This window comes from Athene cunicularia, assembly GCF_003259725.1.
Source record: "Athene cunicularia isolate RWA chromosome 11 unlocalized genomic scaffold, athCun1 chr11_part1, whole genome shotgun sequence".
Taxonomy (NCBI): domain Eukaryota; kingdom Metazoa; phylum Chordata; class Aves; order Strigiformes; family Strigidae; genus Athene; species Athene cunicularia.
The window spans coordinates 18703516-18726535 of NW_020799113.1; the positions used below are offsets into that span (position 1 = coordinate 18703516).

At 45.7% G+C, this 23020-nt stretch overlaps 1 protein-coding gene across 1 annotated transcript in view; it reads right to left on the reverse strand.

Moving 5' to 3' along the window:
* HYDIN (HYDIN, axonemal central pair apparatus protein) overlaps nt 1–23020 on the reverse strand; it is a 140540-nt gene that overhangs the window by 107277 nt on the left and 10243 nt on the right. The window contains 5 exon segments of the mRNA XM_026856977.1: nt 7147–7265; nt 14617–14670; nt 14672–14777; nt 14780–14807; nt 22162–22281. Coding sequence (XP_026712778.1) covers nt 7147–7265; nt 14617–14670; nt 14672–14777; nt 14780–14807; nt 22162–22281 — 427 coding nt within the window.

A 23020-nucleotide genomic window follows, 5' to 3' on the forward strand; every position in this document is an offset into this window, starting at 1 on the left:
CAGCCAAAAGAAGATTTTTAACTTCCAAACGACCCTCGTAGTACATACATCCCAGTCTGTGCTCATGCAGTCAAGTGTGTGTTGCTGGAGCAGGGTTTTTGTTCAGAGGGGTGTTATGAAGTTGTGGAGCTACGAAGCTGTGCAAAAAAACCTCAGGCAAATGAAGCACAAACTTAATTCCCCTTCATCTACCCTCAGAGTGACAGACCATCTGTCTTGAAACACAAGGCCCTGGAGAGGGGCAAAGGCCATACTCTGTTTGCAAGAAGCAGCACGACCTTATCTAAAACAGTATAAAAAAATAATTCATTATTACAAGCATTTCTAGAAAATGGGAACAAAGACAGGAAACAGTTGTTACCTATCAGCTGTTTTGACAAAAACGAACACTGGAGACCAATTAGACTCAGCCATCAATCTAAGTGATTTGAACTATAAAAGCATATAACCAATCAGTTGTATAAAGTACTAGTTACCAAACCTCGGTCTGTTGCAGTGCTGCTACTATTAAGATGCAAAGTCAATATATAATCGCACAAACTCCTATTTACACCTTTTTTTTGCCTACAATATACGACTCCCTCCACTCACTTCGCAACAGACGTACAGGAGCATAAAAGTCTGACAGAAAACAGCCATACTGCTGGGAATTCTCACAAGGGAAGGAAAAAAAGCACAATGTGTACTCACCACCTACAACAGGCAGAAAGAAAAATCCCTTTGCAAAGTTTTTAAGTGCCTGATAGTCGAAAGAAAATCTAGAGGTGCCTCTTGTAATAACTACAGTGGCAATCTGGCTTACACCTTAGGATAGCAACAAGATCTCCTTGAAAAACTCACAGAATAAAGTAAGTTTCTAACCATCTGCCAGCACTACACACAAATGAAAAAGAATTACATCAGTTAGTGCACTACAGTGAAGCTTTGGAGTCAAAAGGGGCTGCTGCTTAGGAAGTGGAAGATTTCCCCACCTCTTAGCACTCATAAGTGGCTACTATAAATGTGCCTGGTGTGGAAGGAATGGAGAAGTGCATGAAGTTGAACAACTGCAGACTGGAGTGGCAGTGGCACACAGCGGTGGCCATCAGAAGCTCACGGTCTGTTGCCATGAATTCAGCTCAACAGTAACTTAACACTGCTCACAGCAATGGCAGAGCCCCTGTAAACAGTGGCACAAGGCTAAGATTAAAACTAGAAAATGGTTTTGGTATTCCCACCCTGGCATCCTGCACAACACAGGGATGTAACGAGTATGTAACAAGGTAGGGAGTTTGTAGTAGAGTAGGCAAGTACTGAGCCTCCTCCATTCTGGCTGAAGTCAGTGCAAATTGAGAGCACTCAGCAACTCGTTTGAGTGATCTCAGGAATGGAAAATGCAACACAACAAGGGCTAAACCTCAGTTAAACCCTGCTGCTTGTCAACATCCATCAGTGGATTTACAAAGAAGAAGAAAGAGCTAGAGACTAAATCAATAGGATTTTCATTTCATTTTCAAACAAGTTCCTGGAAGCCATTGATTGCAATGCAAGCCTTGCAAGTCAGATGACAAGACCCTTGGTCAAAAGGGGGTTCTTAAAGGAAAGAGAACAGAGCTCTACAAGGTGGCTGTTTTCTCCAAAGCCTACATAAAACCACAGATGAATATCACATCAAGGCAGTGATTTTCTCAGATGCTTTATCCTTGTGGGTAGCTGAGATGTTCAGAGGTGCTGGCACATCCATGCTAGAGTTACTTGTTCAGCCTCAAACAGCAATAAACAGCCAGGGCTGGGATTTCATTAATTTCCTGCATGTGTACAGTGACCACTAACACACTGCCAAGCACGGGTGGCCTCGTTTACTGAAGTAAACCAATTCAGACAAACCCAGCACCAACTTTACCTGAAGAAAGGGATTCAGCATCCCAACACATTTACATTCCCAGCTGGCAAGCCCACACTGATCCAGGCCGGAGCTGCACTGTCACTAACAGCTGACAATTCCCCCTGGTCCATTTGCAGTGTGATGTAGCTCCTACTCCAGTTCGTCACTGCGGCCAAAATGCACAGACTTTGCTTTCCCTGCTGCCAGCCAAGCACACTCAGCTCTGCAGTCACCCATCTTCTTCACCAAACCCAAATGGCTCTAATACATCATGGCAAACTCACTGTCATTCCACAGGTGACTACAGAGCTCCACAGCAGCATTTGTAAACATGCCTTCATTTTTCCTGTGATCTCCTGCCTCATTTTCCCCACTGGAGATGAAACATCAGTGTTTTCTCACTCATGGTTCCAGCACAGAAAAGCTGTCTGTGGTTAGATCAAGAAGGGCAGAGGCCACTCAGGGCAGTGGCTCAGGGCATCCTGTGTAGGATAAAGACCTAGATCCACCTCTGACACCCCCCCTGTAACCCTGAGTGTTGCTGCCACACTAAGGACAGCGATTACCATTCAGTTGAGATCTACCTGGAAATTTTTTATTGCTACTTTTGTTTCTTGCATCACCCCAAGGAAATCGTATCTATCCTACAGGCATCCACACAGGCTCAGAGGATGGGGAGGATCACTGACCTCCTCATCACGCTCACCCCAGACACCCAGAGAGCTGGCAGCTCTAGAGCCAGTTCCCACAGGCAGGTACTGATCAACCCCAACCAGACCTCACTGTAGCTCTCCAGTGCTCAGTACCAAAATTCCCTGCAGCAATCCCTTCTCATGGCCAGCCTAAGCACCTGGCTGTCAGCCAGCCTTTGGGATTGGAGAGGACTACTAGAGGCACACTGCCAGGGAGGAGACATTTAGGGTCAGGGCTTGCTTCTCTAGGCTGCAGCCTAGTGCTGTGTAACATGAGGCTGATCCGGTTTTGCCCTGCATCCAGCCAGCAGCAATGAGGGAAGTGATGCTGGGGACCCCGTACGGTCTGGGCCAGCAAAACTCAGAGGCAGGGGAATGAGGCAGCCAGAGCCTTCCCTGAGCCAGGGCAGGGCAAACTCAGCTCCACATCATTTCCAGCTCCTACTGTGCTGCACTGGGGAAACATATTTAGCTGCTCTCTTCTCCCAAACACAAATAACCTGATTTTGGCAGAGAGCAAGTTTTGCTCCCCAGGGCTCAGGAGGGGAGACATTACTTCATCCACTTCCCATAGGGACTGTAACTAACCCAGTGCAGGAAAACTCACTCTGATTGACAACTACAGAGCCGGAGGCAGACACTGCCTGCATCTTCGACCTGCCCTTGAAGTAATTAATCCAATAGCTGAAGCTGAGCGCTCCCTTCCTTGCCCTGGGTATGCAGAGCCACAAAGGAGGCTCTGAGCCTGGGTCTGTGATCCACAGCAAACAAGCTGAGATTTGCTTGAGGAGAGCTCCTGCTCAGGAATTGTCAGCCCTCCCGTAAGTCATGTAGGAATTTTGATGGAAAACAGGGTATTAATCTGCCAGATACCCAGATAGTTCATCAGCAGGCTTTTAGCACGAGGCTAGAGGCTTCCAGCAGGACTAAAACCACTGAGAACTATTCCTCCGCCCATCTCTTCGGGGGAAGCTGCTTTCTGGGTCTCCGCACCAAGAAGAGGAGACAGGACAGTAATGGAGCAGACATTCCTCCCTGAGGGCTGGCTCTTCTTGGACACGCTGTCTTCTAACACTCACATACAAGTACTGGCTCTGATCTCTCCCCTCAAAGAGGGTGAGACCCTGACCCCAGACTTTTGCTTCTGTGTTAGTCTCACAGAGCCAGCAAAGGAAAATGATCTGCATAATTACTCTTACTACTGGCAGCAATAAAAGTGTTTCAGTATATGGTGTCTGTCAGCCATGTACAAGCTCGCAGGGACTTTGCTAATTACTGAAGTTTCCTGCGCTGACAAAGAGATCCCCAGGGATGTAGCAACCAATGGAAAAAAACTGTACAGAAGAATTTCAGCACCACATAACAGATCTCCTGGACTAGAAGCACATTTTAGCACCTTGCCACAAGGTCCTGTGGGCGCTGCAGGCACCCACATACAAGCACAGAATCTGGTCCTACACCCTGAAGACCACTCATCAGACCATAGTAGGTACTTCTTGGAGACAGGAGTCTAATATGAGTCAGGATTTAGAGAGGCCTGAGCAGAGAAGTGATCCTCCTTCCACAACTCCCAGCATCTCCTGTCTCTGGCAGCCTCCTTTACTCGCATGGAGCACCTGAAGCAGACGTTCTTGTTTCTGGGTGCTACGGGACTGCCGAGTTTGTTTTGCACTTCCAGCACAGCTCTGGGAAGCAGTCACACATCTCCTTAACCACGTGCCCCTGAGCAAAGCTCACCCTCCCACGCCAAGCTGGTGCTACACCGTCAGGTTGCAATAAACATCATGACTGAAGGAAAACGGGTCTGATGTACAAACAGCAGCACTAAGGGCAACCAGCTTGGGCATCTCACTTGAGCTCCTCTTGAGAGCTGTAAGAATATCTAAGCTTTATGAAGACTGACTGGGTTGAGACTAGACTTAACTCCACAGACTTATTTTCCCACATCCACATGGGGTGGGCTAAAAGCCTTCTGGGAAGGTCCAAGCCACCAACACAATTTTTAGTGGCACTGAGTGCCAAACCCTTTCCAAACCTGTATGTGTGCTTGGCATGCAGGTTTCAGAAACCCCTTCTGATACCATAACCTGATGTGCCATAGTCCAGAACATCCAAAGTCACTCTCATTTCAGTATGAGCTGGGAGTTTTCACACCCAGGCCCATGTACATGGGGGAAATGAGGGAGTTAAGACATGTAAAGAAAGCAGTGAAGGTCAAATTTTCATTGTAAATCATTATGGTCTTAGCAGCAAAGACATTTTCTTCACACTCATCTGTAAAGTTTTTAGCAACAGGACTACTACCACCACATATACAGTCTATCCAGGGGACAGTACCCGTTCTCCTAAAGGATGCTCAATTCAAATCAATCAAAGAATAGGCAAAGGCAAAATTGTGACTTATTCACACCAAGAAGCTCCATGTTTGCTTAAGCAATGCTAGAGACAGATTTGACTCGAGTTCAGCAAAAATTAAAGCCACGCCACATGCACCTGATCCTGCATCAGTCACACTAACAACAGTGTGATTCACTGAGAACTACTGCCACTTGTGAGCAAGTCAAGACAGATACACAGTAAAGCGAGGAAAATGCCTCCCAACACCCTAAGCTGCTATTTTGCTCTTACTGCCTCTGTATCATAAGAAACAGTCTGTTGGTGGCTCTGAAAGAGCAACCCAGCTGCTTTTTGTATGCGAGTCACAGGGAGTCTGACTTCACGCAGGACAAATTAGCCAGGGCTTGCCCCGCCAGGTTGGGTAATATTGTCTGGTGCTCTGCACTACACCTGCAATAAGCAGCTTTTAAGACTGATTGATTAAATGTTTCGGTTTCACTTCAGCAATTAATCTCAGCAAGCTTTTACTTATTTGTATGCTTCAAAGCTTGAGAGATAATCCCTTAATTATTCCCTCGCTCTCCTCCTCAGTCTGTGGTTTATTGAAAAATAACCACAGCGCCGTACTGACAGGCAGGAACAAATCCTGGCTTCATCTCCCAGGTAGCTGCACCATGTTCCAGGGAGGCTGCCCACCTCAGAGCCAGCAGACAGTTTGATCCCTGTGGCCTATCCATGAAAATCACTTTTGTAAAGATTAACCACAGAGGAATCAGGTGTTTCAGTAAGAACAAGACGCAGGTTTTCAAAGCAAGCCATGAAGATCCTGGCCCTGGATTCTTCACTTGGTCTTTTCATTTCACATGGTATAAACCCCACAGCCCTAACCTCTAGTGTAGTTAGAGCTGGGCTGATCTAGCCCAGGAAAAGATCTATTCCTCTGAAGTTTATCCTATAGGTTCTCTATATCCATACAAACGAGGCACCTTTTGTCGTTCTCTCTCTGAAATTTCAGTAGTTCTTTCAAGAAAGTGTTACTCAAATCCATGAGCTACTCTGAGCGAGTGTAAACCATTCACTGTGAATATATCATTAACTGAAAAATATTAAACAAAGCTGTGGTAACTCAGAAGGCTACAAAGAGCTTATGATAAATATAGGAGCATTTCTAGAACTTGTACAAACTCAAGACAACTAAAATGCTCATTGCTGGGCAAAAGCATCACAGCAGCACCTAGGTGAGGACATCACACTTCCTAGGACTGAAGTTCAGAAATAGGGACAAAACAAACCTCTCTTCCAGGCAAGAGAAAATGCACACAAAACGCATTCAGGCAACTGAGGAAGTGCCTCAATCAGCATCACAAGATACCTCTGCTGAACCAAGGAAGACAGAAGCATTTTAACATCACACCTTTTTCTTGAGTTTTTCCCACTTAAAGTGACTTACAAAGCTGACAGCATTTCTGTCACCTGAGCTTGGCTTCTCGTACCCTAATATAAATTTTATACCTATCTCAGGAGGCAGCAAGCACTCCCTGCCAAATCCCAAGAGCCCTCAAGTCCCGGATGCTTTAGTTCTGATGCTGTGAAGAGTGGGATGTAGGTGGATAGAGAGCAAGATTAAAAAAAGGTCTGTGGCAAGACAACAGAGAAGTGGTATAGGGGACAGAGGTGTGTAAGAGACAGGGGGCATTCAGAGAGAGTCCGACAGAGACATGCATTCCCCACGTTACACTTCAAACAGAGCATTGTCTAGGAATAACACTTTGCACCTGCATGTGCACGCTGCAATGGAGAATCAAGGTTCCTCCTTCCTCCACTCAGCAACTCCCAGGAAAGCAGCATGCCAAAAATCTCATTCCTGCTTGAGGGGATCCACTTTAACAACCCCCTAAACACCAACTATTTGTCACTGTTCCCTAAGGTAAAGGACAGGGGAGGTACACCTTGAGAGGGAATTAAGGTGGCTGCCACAATGGGAAATGATGGTAAATGACTGTCATGGGGGTGTGCTGGGTGGAGAACACCGTGCTGACACCAGGGATGGACCAGCACACAGCCACACACGACACAGAACAGACTCAGCCTTTGTCCCTTATCTGCTCCCTTCTAAGCACTGAAACATGCAGAGGTTTTGAAAGAAAAGCTTTTAAACGTAGTTTGCAAAGCAAGCTTAACATTATTCTGCTTAGAAAAGGCTCTGTTCTGAAGGATGCAGAGAGTGTGCACCACCTGGTGCCCAGCACTTACCTGTGTCATAGTGAACTACCAGTGAACTGGAGGGATCCCCAGTCTTCAGCGAGTGAAACTCCACTGTCACTTGCATGGTGTCATCAAGATTCCCGGTGGAGGGATTGACAGAGAAGGGGCTGCAACGCAGAGAAGGAGACACATCAGGGCTATTGTGGGAGATTTGTGGACTATACTGCTTTTGCAGTCCACTCCACTTCAGCTCACTTGTGCACAGAACGTAGAAGATCAGAAACAACGCTACTGACTCTCACTTCTGAAGAGATCCAGCTCTCCAAACACCCTGTGGTATCAAACGACCTTATCTCCCCCATACTCTGCATCCCCTTCTCTGCAGGGAGGTTAAAGAGTCTGACCACTACAACCAGAGGATGGTTTTTGAGGAGCACAGAGATGGCGAGAGCTACCTGCATGGACAACTTGACACTGACTTCCTCAGGAATCTTGTATTTTCCTGACACCTATAACCCCACCTCAAGAGATGCAAATGTCAGGGCATTACCTGTCCCAGTAAGACTACAAGCCTAGGAATCAGACAGAGAGAATAAAAATCTTTCTGGAAGACCAGAGAATAATTACAGTTTAATTTGCAGAATTTTTTATTTTTTTTTTAACCTTGAAAACATCCTGGTTTAGCCTAAGAAAGGGCAGGTTTCATCAGCATTACAATGAAAGCTGCTCTAAGAAAAGGAACAATCAGAAAAAGCTGAATGAGTGCAAATGCAATGACATGGAAACAGGACACAAAAGGAGGATCCCATTTACAGCCTGAACGATTAAATCCCTGGCTAAAGGAAGTGCCATTACCAGAAGGATTTCAAGGTGAGTTTTAACAGGAGGTTTTCTGTGTATTCACAAGCACTGCAATCTGGGACTCTGGGTTGTAACCCAAGCTCAGTAACTTTTTGCTTGGCCCACCAAAAAAAAATCTGTGCAATGCGTTGGAAATAATGACAATAATGTGTTGAGGTACTTTGGATTTAATATGTGCAATTATGGTTTGTTGCCAGGTAAATGGCTCCTGGCTGACAGACACAAAACTCTGTGTCCCTGTGCTGTAACGCAAAGGGACAAGTCAGGTGAAACGTGCTTCTGCCATATGGCAGCTGGGCTTTGTGGCTCTTCTACAGCTCCACTTAGAAGCAAAAGTTACTGGTTTTAGTGCTTTGCTGGTGGTCAATTTCTCACCTTAAAAACATGTTTTACCATGAAGAGTTTTACTATGATTAGAGAATGCAACACACACAAAAATAATGAGAACAACTGGAGCCATGTGCAAACTGAACTTTGTTCATGTAAGTAGTGACAGCTGATGAAATTGCTGGAGTTTCTGTTCATTAAGGAGATGTTGCTGCAATTAGGGGCCTGACCTGTTCCCATTACAGTTAGTGAGGACACTGCTACCAAAGCACTGGGCCTGCAATGTTTATGTGCTGGACCTGAGGCTTTCGAGAGAGAGGAGGGAAGACAGGACACCACCAGCCTCAGAACTGGGCTGCTCTGCATGGTCCTGCATCTGCACTGATGGTTATGCCAGGACTGCTACAGGTCTCTGCTGGTGCTTGAGTGGGATCACTGCCTGGTGTGGCAAAGGCACAGATCTTGGTTTTTTTCCCTTTTCTTTTGCCAGAGATGTTGCCAGAACAGAAAAGCTGCTAGTTAAGGGGCATCCCGGACAGCGCTTCAGCACTAACTCCCATCCCACCACCTTCCTACTCCTTCCCCATGTCTACATACTCCTGTCCCCAGATGGATGGGATGGGAATAACACTCCTGGGGGTGACTTCAGGGGATGCCTGAGAAAGAAGGTATCTTCATGTTTTCAAATTACCAGAAGAGGATCCAACCAAATTCAGGACTAAGAAACAGAGTACAAATCAGACACTGCCTGTCCTACATCCCACCCCATGCTGTACTCACAGGACAACTCTCTTACTGCTTTGGCAGTAAGATCGTTATCCCTCACACAGACCTGATTCTCCAAGACCCAAAGATGCAAGATCCATGGTTAAGCTTAACTCCCCTGAATTTCAGTCAACATCACTAAGCGGTTGCCTGGAGCCTACAGATAAGAAGAGATGCTAAGGAGACATCCCTGATACACTGTAATAGCCAAACGAAAACCACTGCCAAGAGATGATTCTGGCAGGCTAAACTTTGGCTTTTTATCCACTAATTGTGAGCTGCTCTTTAAGATAATTTTCATCTTGTTAGATCTACCCTTTTAATGAATCACCACTGCTCCTGAAAGACAGAAAAGATAAGGTTTGGAGGTTTTTTAATAGCTTGTTTTCTTCTGACATGCTTTTTAACTATGTCCATTTGCATGTTTGCTTTGTTGTACAACATCTAAACTTTCACAGGTCCAGATCTCCCAATGGCACCTTGCAATCCCCAGCTTGTATAAACTTCTCTAACCACACCAATTTAGAAGAGACCTGCCCATTAGTACTTGCTGAGATCTTGCCTATTCTTGCCCTTCAGAAAGAAAGCAACACTAGATTCGTAAGCAATTTCATAATGATATACGTTGGCATTTACATCTTGCTTACTTTCACCAAGCAACAGATCACCAGGCAACAGCTCCCTATCCTGACAGAGTTGGGCAAAAGGTATGTCCTGTGATGATACCAAGGGTCAAATACTCCTGATATAATTGAGAAAAACGACTGACAAGTGAACAAAGCTGGCAGTTCTGTGGCTCAGGCTCCCAAACCACCACACCACCTTTTCTCCTGCAACCACACCTTTGTAAATGCGGTGTGCAAGGAGGCTGCAACATACTTCCAAGTGCCATGGCATGTTTATCTTCAGCAACCAACCTTTCCTTGGTCTACTGGTGCCTTAATGTGCATTATAAAATCACTGGAGTTTGGGAGAATCGATTTCATTACAAGGTACCTTCAAAGCCAAGACAGTAAAATTATTGGTGACTGAATTGCCTCATCTGTCCACTAGGATCTATCGCAGGAAAAAAAGCAAAGATCATTTAATCTTAGCATATGTTTTTTTTAGTAATGGTATAACAGCCAAAGTCAAGCAGTGTAACTATTCCAGTAAACCCAGACTGTTACAGTCAAAGCATCCAGGACTGCATTTTGGTGCTGAAAAATCCTGTATGGAGTCAGCATCTCGCCAGCTCTATATTTCCCTCTTCCACTGCAGCTAGGATCTATTTTCACATCCTTGGATAGCCTTTGTACACCCTATGGTAACTCTCTAATCTCATACCTCCATGTAGTGTATGGGTACTACAGGGAGGGATGCAAGGGGGATCAAGGTACTGTGCCTTGTAGGATCATTTCCTGAGCTTTCAGAGCTTGGTGGGGACATTCCTAAATGGATCTTATCTCGGACTGATCCCCTCTGGCCCCATAGCATGGCATAGCACAACGTTGGCAGTGTCAGGGAAAGGCAGAGCTGCACTGAAATCTGCTTCCAGACACCACTTTCAACTTGAATGTATTGGAATGACATTTATCTCCGTGAATGTCATGGAACAGAAACTCATTATCCTGCCTTAACAATGAGACAACAGGAAGAGACATTTTCTATTTAGACTATTATTATTTTTTATTACCATGCTATGCAGTTAAGAGCTGAGTATGAACCTGCAGAGGGAGAAGAGGCACAAAGCCAGACTGCGTAATGGGGAGTGCTTTGGTGTTTTCACCCTCCATGAAGAAGTGGTCAAAATGCAGCCATGTAGCAAGGGAGAGCTCTGAATGGGGAACAGCAGAAGGATGCTGAATTGGTCCCATGGATTCACTTAAGAGCTCTTCCCTGGAGGGAAATGCACAACAGAAAACATCAAAGTCTTTAGATAAACGAGTAACAGGCAGGGAACGTCATCATCATCGTGAAGTGACCAGATGTAAGAGCTGAGCTCTCGGTACTGACTGAGAGGAAAGGTTAGGGTTGGAGATGGGCTGAAAAATGCACTGAAGGTGAAAGCAGACAGCTAATGCTTCATGCCACAGAGAAGGGAATCCAGGGAAAGGAAGCAAGGAAAAGCAATATGAGCAGCACGATGGACTAGGAAATGGTGGCATCTGCAGCTGACTTGAATGGGCAAGAGCCTGAACTTGCTTCAGCCAGGAAAGAGAGGTTTAAATTGTATAGATAGAGAATAAAGCATACAGAGGTCACCTGATGGGTCTATAAGCTTAGACAGGTCTCTCGTTTCATTCTCCCCCTCTAATCATGCTCCTCCTCCTCCTATCACATGCAAGCATGCTTCTACATATCGACACACACCAAAGCTGTTTTGCAGTATTAAGACTGGCCTTAACAGAACACCATATCCTTAAGAATGAGAATAAGAAGAGACTAAAACAGTCCTGAATTTAAGTCTGTAAGGCTGGCACTCCTTTCCCCTCACACCTATGCCATAACTCTTGATTACTGCATCTCATATTTACACTTTAAGCTCTCCAGGACAGGGAACATAGCTCATTCATTTCCAAAGTACAGTTTCAAGTGTTCTGTGATAATAATTCATCATCAAGTTATTATGGAAGTCTTTCCAAAGAATTAGTGACATTAAGCTTCACTACCTCTGTTAATAATGATGCAGCTTTTGTTATAGCCTCTATAACAAGGAAATGAATCCCCTAAAACTAGCAGGAGAAGGGCCTCTCTTGTGAAAACCTCTGTAAAAATATTCCTACAAAGACAGTTGCCAGCTAATGATCTGCAAGGCCTGTGGAGTGGTCTGTTGGTCTGATTCTCAAGCCAACTTGTCATGCCAGCTGGGAGGCCAATTCTCTTCTGCTGGGATTGCTAGAACCACAGGGCTCACCTGGCAGCTCCGTGGTTAGTAGCTGAGCAAAGGCAGTAAGGAACCAACTATTGATGGCTGCTATCAAGAGAGTCAGTCATTAGTCTGAAAACTCACAGGTATGGCAGAGAAAATAATCAAGAAAAGAGCTGGTGCAGTGCAGTCAGGATATGTCACTCCATATGGTCCCCCAGCGCTGACTGGAATAACCACTTCTGGCACACCATGGCCTCATCACATAGAGAGAACATGGTTGTTCTGGTCTTGGGCTGTAAGAGGACACCCTGACCTGCTCAAGGGGAGGGAACACACAATTTGGTGGAGGATACCAAACTGGGGGGCACAGTTGATGCATTGGAGGGCTGGGCTGTTATTCAGAGGGACAACGGGCTAGAGAAATAGGCTGATGTGAACTTCACGTACTTCAGGGATAGAAAAAGTGAAATCCTGTATTTGGAGTGGAATAGCTCCTAGTACAGGGCGGGCACTGATGGGACAGAAAGCATTTCTACAGAAGAGAACCTTAGGGGCTGGAGCACAGGACACACAGGGAGATGCTGAGATAAATGGGTCTGTATGGTCTTGAGAAGGAAAGATGAAAGTTGATCTTACTTGATCTTACTTACTGCTTGTGGTACTTGCAAGCCTGATCCAACTTTGACACTGATCTTTGCTTCAAGCAGTGTGTTTGCTCAGATGATCTCCAGAGGTCACTTCCAACCAAAGTTATTCTATGATTTTTATCTTCTAATTCAACCCAATTCCATTTCACATATTCCCTAAATCTCTCATATTTCCTATACATCTTGTGTATATGTATAGGCAGATGATAGATAGAAAGGCTTTAGATTTCAACCTTTAAAGAAAGTTCCCAGTGAAGAATTCATTATGACATGCTGCTGAAAACTTAAACTTCAGAGTATTTAAAAAGAAATCTGACAAAGTCAGGGCAACTTAATTAGAATAAAATGCTGCTTATATTCAAAGATTTAAATAATCTGTTTGAAATTTTAAACTGGCTTTCAAAAGTTCATAATGAAATGGAGATGACAGATGCCCTCAGATGACAAGGGAAACCATATCAGCTTTCGATCTCTGTACACATGCAATCCAGTTATTCAGAATATTTTTTGGTATAGTTTAAAATAAAACATTTGCAGTGCTTACCATTTCTTTATTGCAAATCAGGAGTGAAATATTTAATTGCTGAAGAAACTCTTCAAACCTATATCAAGCAGGATTCAACATGTGCTGTATCACTCAATAGAAGAGTTGGAAAGTACATTGCAGAAAGATGCTAGACCTCACTGAGTATTTTGGTGGTGACATCTAGATCTAGAGATCCCAGAGAAAAACTGTGCAGTGATTTGCAAGTTCCTGCCTAAGTGTTTCCACAGTGAAAAGAAGCAGCCTCCTTAAATAGCATCCTAGAAGCCTGCTTAAATAGCTTCGCCAGGCTTTGGTGGCAGCTCCTCCTGAACCCTCACGTTTCACAGGAGAAAAGTAAAAAGTTGTCTTTTGAGCCCTGTTTTCCTGGGGAAAAAGTCGAAGAAACTCAGGTGCACCAAGTCAGACCGCTGGTCTTTGCTGCATTCTTGACCTCAGACCTCTGGGACCAAGCAACTCACAACTAAGCATCTGGCAACTGAACCAATTTCCTTGCAGCTGTGATGTCAAAAAGACACTACCCTCTCTGATTCAGCAAATTGGAAAACCAGTGACTGTCTTCTGAGACCAAAAGGAACAGTACAGGCTGTCCACAACACAGCTCATGTCAGGCTTTTGATTAGGGGACCACCACATGCTAGCAGCCTCCCAGAGAATGGGTGTCTTTGGCCAACACTGGTATGTAACCATTTCAGAAGGTATTCATGATCAGGAGGTTGCAAGCTGTATACTTACAGATTCTATCACTCTCCAGAAAATCTGAGTGAGATAAAGCTCTAGAAGAAAAAGGCCCCCAACCCATGCACCAGACACTTGCTGCATCTTTTGCCTGTGTCCTCATTAGCTTTGGGGCTATGGTGCAGTTTTAAAGTCAGTGTCTGCTCATCTCCACTTAAGAACTCATTCTACTTAGCGTATGGTCCCAGGGACCAGACCAAATCTACCAGATAATAAAGTTCCTGGACCACACAGTGTTCTTCTCAGGGCCTCAATACCAATTGCTTTGATCTACGATCTCTAATTGCACTTGCTAATATAGACACAGCTGCTGATAAATTCTTAAATGTCTCTTTCACCAGCTCTCAGCTCACCCATTTCTTAACACCATGTTTGATAAATTCTTAAATGTCTCTTTCACCAGCTCTCAGCTCACCCATTTCTTAACACCATGTTTGATCTACAGGAACCGAGCTTCTAGAGCTGTCACCTGCCTGCCATGCAGCATCTTACACAGCCCAAGTTGCCTTCCTATGTTTGCTCTTTCAATCTAATAGAATCAGTCTTGCAAGATGCTGTGTTGGAGACACCACTGCAGTACAAAACCTCGCTGCAGCATGCAGAGTTTTATCAAAGGCTGCATCACGCTTAAAACACTATATGCAACAGCAAAACCCACGTGTACCGCCCATTTCCAGCTACTGCTGCAATACAGCAGCTCAGATGCTCTGGTTCCTTCTTAATATGGTTGGTAAACAGTAACATCATGCAACAGTGTTTTGCACAAAGACAATGAGCTCCTTTACCTCTCAGTGCTGATGCGGTAGTGAGCCTCCCAGTTACCGATGTTGCGAACCAGCAGTTTTCTGGGAGCTGTACTTGACTGGACAGACGGAGAAGTTCAGCTGGTCAGGGAAGTCCAGGATAGCTCAGGCACCTATAGCTCAGATTGGCATAATAAACTTTCTGTGATGCAGGTGAGCTGGCGGAAATAATCCTGAAGGGAAAGAAACAGTCTCAGCACAGTGCATTAGTACCATCCCACAGCAGAAGAAAAACTGCTGTTTTCTATAACTAACAGCAGCATCCAATAATGTCATAGTACTTTCTACCTTAATGACCTTTCATTCTGATAGCATGACTTGAACAGGGCCGTTAACTTGCAAAGAAACACCACCATTGATTCACCAGCTTTCACAGCAAGCTGCCAGAACCAGACAAATTATTCGATACTTTGATTCAGAGGCACCAAAATAGAGCAATTTCATGCAAGGGATTTCAGCAGTAACAAGAACCTGTTTCGATCACCACTGCAGATGATCAAAGGGTCCACCAAGAACTCTGTTGTGCCAAGCACCGACTGCAATCCCAGCAATGCAGCGACCTCACTGACGCTGGCCAGGGGATGCTCAGGTGCATTTTCAAAAGGGACTTTGCCACATGCATGATCAACACTTGGTCTCCAGTGAAACACTTCACAGGCTGGACATGGTAATTGTTTTAATGTCAGGTGAGCATAGGGTACCTGTGTATTTCCCACCCCTTCCCAGAGCATTGTAGGGACAAGGCTGGGGACACACACCCTTAAAAAGCTATCTGATACATCTCCCCACCCCAGAACTGGCTCAACTCTACACCCAAACTATTCTTGCAAGATGTTTGACAAGTAAAAGCACTAACAATGCTACCCATGCCCTCAGCAGCCTTTTCGAGCTTTACTCTAAAGCTAAGAGTTCTTCCTGTGTCTAATCTCAATTTCCCTTTCCAGCTCACCTAGCCTCAGAGGACACAGGAGATAGCTTTGCTTCCTCTCTGCTGCAGAGTTGATGCCTTGTTAGCATGCCTACCTGAGGCAGGTGGTAGCAGGAGCTGCAGATGGGAGACACTGGGACAGCCCTGCCAGAGCAAACTCAGCTGTGCTATTCCCCTCATTGGCTCGTTCACAAAAGAGCCAGACAGTCCCCCTCAGCTGTCTGGCATTTAGCAGCAGGAAGGCAAATCAAATCATCAAAATCATTTTACTGTAAGGAGGAGCAGACCCATCTTCAGATGGACGGTGTGGCATTGCAGTGCTGCAAGTATCCCCTTGCCCCGCTGAAATCACTGGTAAAACCTGCAGCAGGGCCAGAAGCCATTACCTCCTGCAGCTCTCTTATTGATGAATTGATAAAAGCTCTGCATCTTATCACTCACTTGCTGTCCTGATCTTTTTTTCCTCGGTGCTTTTAAGTCGTTTGATATTTTTATCATTGTTGAAGCAGCAAGCAGACAAATTGATTTAGGAATTGCACAAACAAACTCTCTTAACCAGAACAGATTCAGATCCCTCTGTGCCTGGGATTTCCTGCTCTCCCATACCCATCCCCTCCAAGCCTGAAAGATACCTAAGGCAGCCAGGAGGCACAGACATAGAGCTACTGCTTTAACCCAACAACTAACACCCAGCACTATCCCCCAGCTGGGGTTTAAGGTTGCTGTAACAGATGCTGTCACAGCCAAGATGTAAAAAAAACAAAGAAGGATCTTTTTCTCTAGACATATCAAATATTCACACTGGACCTTGCAGAAGAGCTTTTGCATCTCATATTTGGAAGGTAAAATAGCAGGAAGGGAAATGCAGCAAATGACCTACAGAATTGAGTATCACATTTCAGGAGAGCGTTTCATCTTCAGCAAGTCTTTCTGAACTAGCAATTTTGTACTCAATCTTGAAGCCTAAGCCATCTAAAATAAAAGGTATGGGCAGCCCAAGTGAATTTAAAGCACCTACTATCTGGGTACTTCACATCCTGGACTGTTTAGGTCCTCAGAAACTGCATTAGCAAATGAAGAATGCTATTTACTTTTTTTTTTTTTTTGGTTGTTCCTTTGGCCACACTGCTCTAACAAAGGCACTGTAAATCCACTTGAAAGCTGCCTGCCCTGTTAAGTCTTGGCATGCCATATTTACTTATCTCTCCCTTCCAGATGCCAGGTAGACAAAGGAGGATGCAAGGAGTTCAGATCAGCAGAGGGATAAAGAAAAAAGAAACTTCAACAATTGGAGGTATTTAAGGGAAAAAACAGGAAACCATTTTCAAGTCACTGTCACTGCTAAGGAGCAAGTGGATCCACAGCAATGTAAGTAAGACCCCAAGGAATAAATGCCTCACCCAGGTGTAAACCCCCCAGAAGCGAGCACATGCCACCTTCCTATCTCTGCTGTTGGGAAGGGGCACTGGGACTGCCTGCACGGGGAAAGGGTCTTCTCCAGGTACACAAAGGCAAGGATAAAGCAACAGGGATTTGGCCTCACAGAGACAAACATGACCTTGAGAGAGAAAGTTGCCTCTCACCATTCATGCACCCACATGTTGCGTGCCGAGCCCCTTCTCTGGGGATGCTGCCCCCTGCACAAGGCTTGAGTCACAGCTCTCCAGAGTGTGCTGACCCTTCAGCCACACTCTATGACTCCACCAAAATGGGACCTTGCACCAAGCTCAACAGTCTCAAGCCAAACAGGGAGAAAGCCAAGGGAAGAGGGATGCTAGACAGAAGCTGGCTGCTCAGGCTGCTGTGAACCCACAGTCCCATGAGCTTTTGCAAGCTGGATCACCCTCCCTCGGGAGGAGATAAAGGCTGCAGTTCTCCACTGCAGCACTGCCCTGTGGTACCAGCTCTGCTGGGCACTTGCTTACAGTCTACAGGCACAGCTGAAATCAGTTTACAGCCTTGTTTTACTTTGCAACTGCAAACCCTTAGAGTGTTTCAAACTAGGTTTTGAAATAAAAATGCCTGGGTGAGAGAGGGGTTGCATCACTTTTATGCTTTAAAGATTGTTAAAGACCCACCAGCTTCAGGCTACAGATTTTCATGAAAATACAACTTCATCCGTCATACAACTCCTCTCCCAGTTTCAAGGAAAACACCTGTCACTGTACAATGGTTCCTCTTCTCTTACTCACCTTTGAGCAGCAATAAGTTACAAGCTCTGGCATTTGAATTGGCACCCAATGAAATTAAAGAACTCTTGTGTCTCAGAGATGGCATTTCAGGCTCTTTGCAACCTCAGACTAACATTAATTACTGTCACAGTGATACCAACTTCAGTGCCCAGTACACCAGCAAACACAGATGTTGGGTTTGCTGCATAACTAATCCTGAATACTTCACTAAATTCCTTGCAGCAGACTTCTAGCACGAGGTAACGTAGCAAGTCAAGCAGGGAAAGCTCCCTGCTGAAACCAGTATATCATAAAGGCTGGAAAATAAGGGCCATTAAAAGAGAGGAGGGACTGGAGGATGAAGACAGCTTCCCATGAAAAAGGATGGCCCTTCTGCCTCCCTCAGCCACCAATTCACAGGAGACTTTGAAATCAGTCACTTTGCTCCAGGTTTATTTTGCACAGGACTATTTGCCTTGATTTTCTGCCCCTTTCATCCCTGCAAGAGTCATCTTAAAATTATACTTGGAATTGCTTCTGTGTGCTACAAAACATCTAACAGCACCCGACTGAATTTTAAAGGAGTTAATTTCAGTAATGCAATAACTCATCAGCCTGTCATATTTCATATTAATCAATGAGCATTAATTCAGTCTCTACTGAGCATCAGTAATGAATTTGGCAAACCTTACAAACTGAACTTCTATTGCTTGAAAATATTGTATTGCTACAGCGAAAAGAGGGAGAGGACAAAACAGAGTAAGTGCTATGTTTTCATAGGCTTCTTGCTTCCTTCTTCCTTTAAGATAATCTATTAATAAGCCAAAGGACATACAAATGTATGTGTTCCTGTCTGTGTATTTGCCATGGTTTCCAATTAGGTGGAGACTGTCAGACCATAATGCAAGGACACCAGGAACACAGGGTCGCACAAGAACACCCACACGGTGCAGCTGAAGCCCTAAACCAGAAATGTGTACATCAGAAGCAGCAAGAGTAACTAATTGGAAATGTTGCCCAACAGAAAAATTAGCATTTCGTATTTCTAATGCAAGTGCCAGTAAACAAAGAGACATGTCAGCTATTTATCTACTTTCTGACAGTCCAATCATGTGGCACATTCCCAAATCACTGCAAGACAATAGGAAACTGCTCATTTTTCAAGAAAGGGCTACATGGCACATGGCATTTCAGCTACTAACAACTCACATGGCCCTTTTATTTAGGGCTTAGCCACAATTTTACTCCCTTGAAACAGGAGTGTCTTTACTGAAGTCAGACTTACCCCGGGGAAGAACAGAGAATTATATAAACCAACTCCACAACAGGAGGACTCTCCAACCCTGACAGAGGGGTTTGTACCTGCATCCCAGCTCACCGGGTTATCCACCATCCCTGCGGATCGTGGAGCAGCAGAGGGGCAAAGGCTGTTCAAAGGCAGCACTCGTCAGCCTTCCACAACTAACACACAGGTATTCTGCATGCAAGCCACTGCAAGCCCAACACAGGTGGCTTTACAGAACCATTTCCCAAAGCCTCTTTGCTAAGGGGTTTTCAAGGTGCCGTGCACCTCCTGACTGCGCTATTGATGCATTTCTATCTGAGCTACAGCACTCTGGTACTTCGCTGACTCACACTCCATCAAGTACGAGACAAAATGTTCGATTTGTACAAAATTCTGATTCTGCTGTATAAATCCCCACATGCTCCTCGCTGAGCAGCATGCATCCCTCTCCCCATGCCCTGCACAACCCCCAGTGCAGCAGGAACTACCGGAGTGTCACTGAAGCTGTGCAGAGGACGTCTCGCTGGCAGAGCTCCCTGCTCCATACACTCACCAGTTCAAGGGCAAGACAAGGGACAAAGTATTGGACATCGATGTTCTTGAGGGTTCTCTCATCCTACTTGTATTTGTGGTGATGTTCACATGTTGCTCTGCTGCCTCTCTAAACTTGAAGAGCAGCACTTTGCCCTTCATGGGTGCCAATTTGCCTCTACCACTCCCAAAATGAACACTAATTAATACGAAAAAATCACATTTTGAAGGCACCAGTGTACTTTGCAAAGCCTACCTCAATGAGATTAAGCTCTTGTGTCACCTGGGTAGTTTGGAGAACTGCCCTATGACAACATAATTTTAACCCTAAATATCAATGATGTTAAATAATTTCTCAGGCCCTCCAAAGGACAAGATTATTTCACAAGCATGGGGACCTAGGGATCACAGGGCATTTCCTCTTATGTTTCCTATATCCACGGTCTTTGAGCATAGGACAAAGCGTTAAACTAAACCTAAGCAGCAAGTGAAAGATGAAAAAGCAGGTACGCCCAAAGAGATCTTGCATCTCTGGCTGGGTGCAGAAACATCTACTGGCTTAAAACTATTCCCTAGCCTCACCTCTCCAATAAAGTCATGTGAACAGTGCTAAGAGGTAGCAGGATGCTGGTGGAAGGATTCAGCCTGCCTGTCCTTGTTTCCCTGCAATTCTTCCTCCCATCTATGCCAGGTATTAAATCCTTCTATACTAACGAGCCCCCAGATAACAGCACTGACCCTTCACATCACAGCACTGAGAATCAGACTTGCCAGGGCCACAGCACTGATGTGCAAACCACTAAGCAAAAGCACAGTGTGTTTGGCATGGAAGAGGTGCCAGCTGACAGAGCAACCACAACAACACGCATGAAGACACAGCCACACCGCAGGCTCTGGGTAATGTGCCTGCCTGCAGATTGTACCTGCCTGTTTATTCCTGTACGTGCTCTTTCAGGCAAATGTCTCAAAGTCACCTGCAGCCCAACAACCTCCTGACGAGTTAGGGACATCTAGAGCTCAGTGTGCCTGTGCCAGGCTGGCTCCCTGCCACGTGCACAGCACTCCCTCTGCCCCAGCCTCGCAGCTGGATCGCAGACAGATAAGTGTCCTCAGGGACAGCCCAGCTGCAAGGCTTGAAAACAGAGGGGATGGAAAGCATCATCTTTGCTCCAGCCCACGGTGAGGCAGAGAAGTGGCTGCCAGATGGGAAACAGAAAAGCTCTCTGGATCTCTTTGTTCCTCTAGTATTTTCCATAATTAAACCCCTACCATTGGGTAGAGAGATGGCTAAACAACTTATCAACACCCCAACCTGCCATTTTCCTACTGTTCCATGTGCATTTCCCCTCATGAACACTCAAGAAAGCACAGGGAAGGAAAGCACAGCCTGCCAGTCCCTGCTGCAGCAGCTAACAGCATCCTGCAATACCAAGATGTGACCAGCTGCAGACTGCCCGACCACAGCCTGGAGCAGATCCCACAGCAGGCTGTGGACTATAACCAGCCCACAACAAAAGTGATGACTTCAGACATAATGTTCCGCTGTCTCACGACCATGTCCAACACATGAGGCATTAAGGTGACTCCAGTTTCCAAGGGTGGTGGTCCTCACTCTGATCAGGCTCATTTAGGTCCTCCAAATAACAGGTCACTTTTAAACAGACCTTTGTATCTATAATTAGTGAAGCAAACCCATAATCACAAGCAGTGGACAGATACCAGAAATCAACACCTCAGGAGGCCACCCCACCACAGACAGCAGACTCTTATCTCTGAAACCAACAGACATGACATTAAATGTTCCATCACATAAGGTGTGGTGGTTTTGCTTTGGCTAAATTCCAGGTATCCACCAAGTCGCTCTATCACCTCTCCCCCCTTTCCCCCTTGTTTTCTCAACAGGGCAAAGAGGGGAAAGAAGATAAACCAACCCTTGTGGGTAATACAAAAGCAGTTTTAATATAAGCAAAATGAAGCAAAGGTCCACGTGCGGAAGCAAAAGCAAACAGATTTATTCTCTACTTCCCATGGACAGGCGATGTGGGGCCTTCTCAGGAAGCAGGGCTCCAATACATGGAGTGGTTGCCTCAGAGGACCAAGGGTGAACCCCACCCCCTTCCTCCTTTCTCCCAGCTTTATACTGAGCAAACGTCATATGGTATGGAATATCCCTTCGGTCAGTTGGGGTCAGCTGTCCTGGCTGTGTCCCCTCCCAAGATCTTGCCCACCCCGTCCCACTGGGGGAAATGTCAGAAAGAGTCTTGGTGCTGTGTAAGCACTGCTCAGCAGTAGCCACAACACCAGGGTGCTATCAACACCCTGCCAGCTCCCGACATAAAACACAGCACCGTGAGGGCTGCTGTAGGGGAAAACCAATTCCAGCTCAGCCAGACCCAGTACAGTCTGGGCAAGGACAAAAACAATCTGAAACATGTAAGAGCCTCCAGCCTATTAGGGTATAATCTTCACCATGGGGAAAGAGTTTCCCCCAGTTCTACATCCAGGGAAACCCTAGACAGTTCCTCAAAACCCACACCAGATGCCCTGTTCTGAATGCCCTGCAGATTCAGCTTCCACTGAAGGCACCAACCTCTCTGGACCTCCAGTCTCACCTTGCTCTCCTCAGGGGTGAACAGGATATGGAAAGCTGAACACATGCCAGGTGCTACCTTACAGCACACATCACTGGGGCTGGTCAACTTGAAGTAAGGCGACATCTCCAAGACCACCTTCTGGACGTTAGGAAAAAAATTTTCACAGAAAGAGTGGTCAGAGAGTGGAATAGGCTGCCCAGAGAGGGGGTGGAGTCCCCATCCCTGGGTGTGTTTAAGGGTCGTTTGGATGAGATGTTGAGGGATGTGGTGTAGGGGAGAACTCTGCAGAGTTGGGCTGAGGTTTGGACTCGATGATCCCAAAGGGCTTTTCCAACCTGAATGATTCTGGGATTCTGTGATTCACCAAAGAACCTGCAGAAGGACAGGAAACTATGATTTTGCCACTCATACGAAAACATGAGGTGAAAATACCCAGTCAGGCCCTGGGGACATCCTCCCTTAACCACCTTTCCAAAGCACTTCTAACTCTTGAGGTACCTAATAATAAAGGACGGACTTCAATCCATTCTGCCAGGGAAAAACAGCTCTAGGCCAGAGGCAGTAGGGAATGCCCTGCTGTGAAGGAATCACCGAGCAGGTGAGACACCAGCAGTATGGAGAGATAATACCTAAATCAAGTCATCTACATACTCAACCAGCCCTGCTGGGTTGAAGAAGAACCTGCTTGCTTCTGTCTGCACACACCCAAGCAGTCATGCCTCTGGAGGGAGATTTAAAGGCAAAACAATATGTGTTCTACTGGGGGAAGGAAGAAAGTCACTTCTAACATACTGGGTTTGAGTGGGGCAGTAAAGCTGCAGTGCTACAGTCATGCAGGCAGACCAGCAAGAGAAGGAGACCGCAGACACTGTGCCCT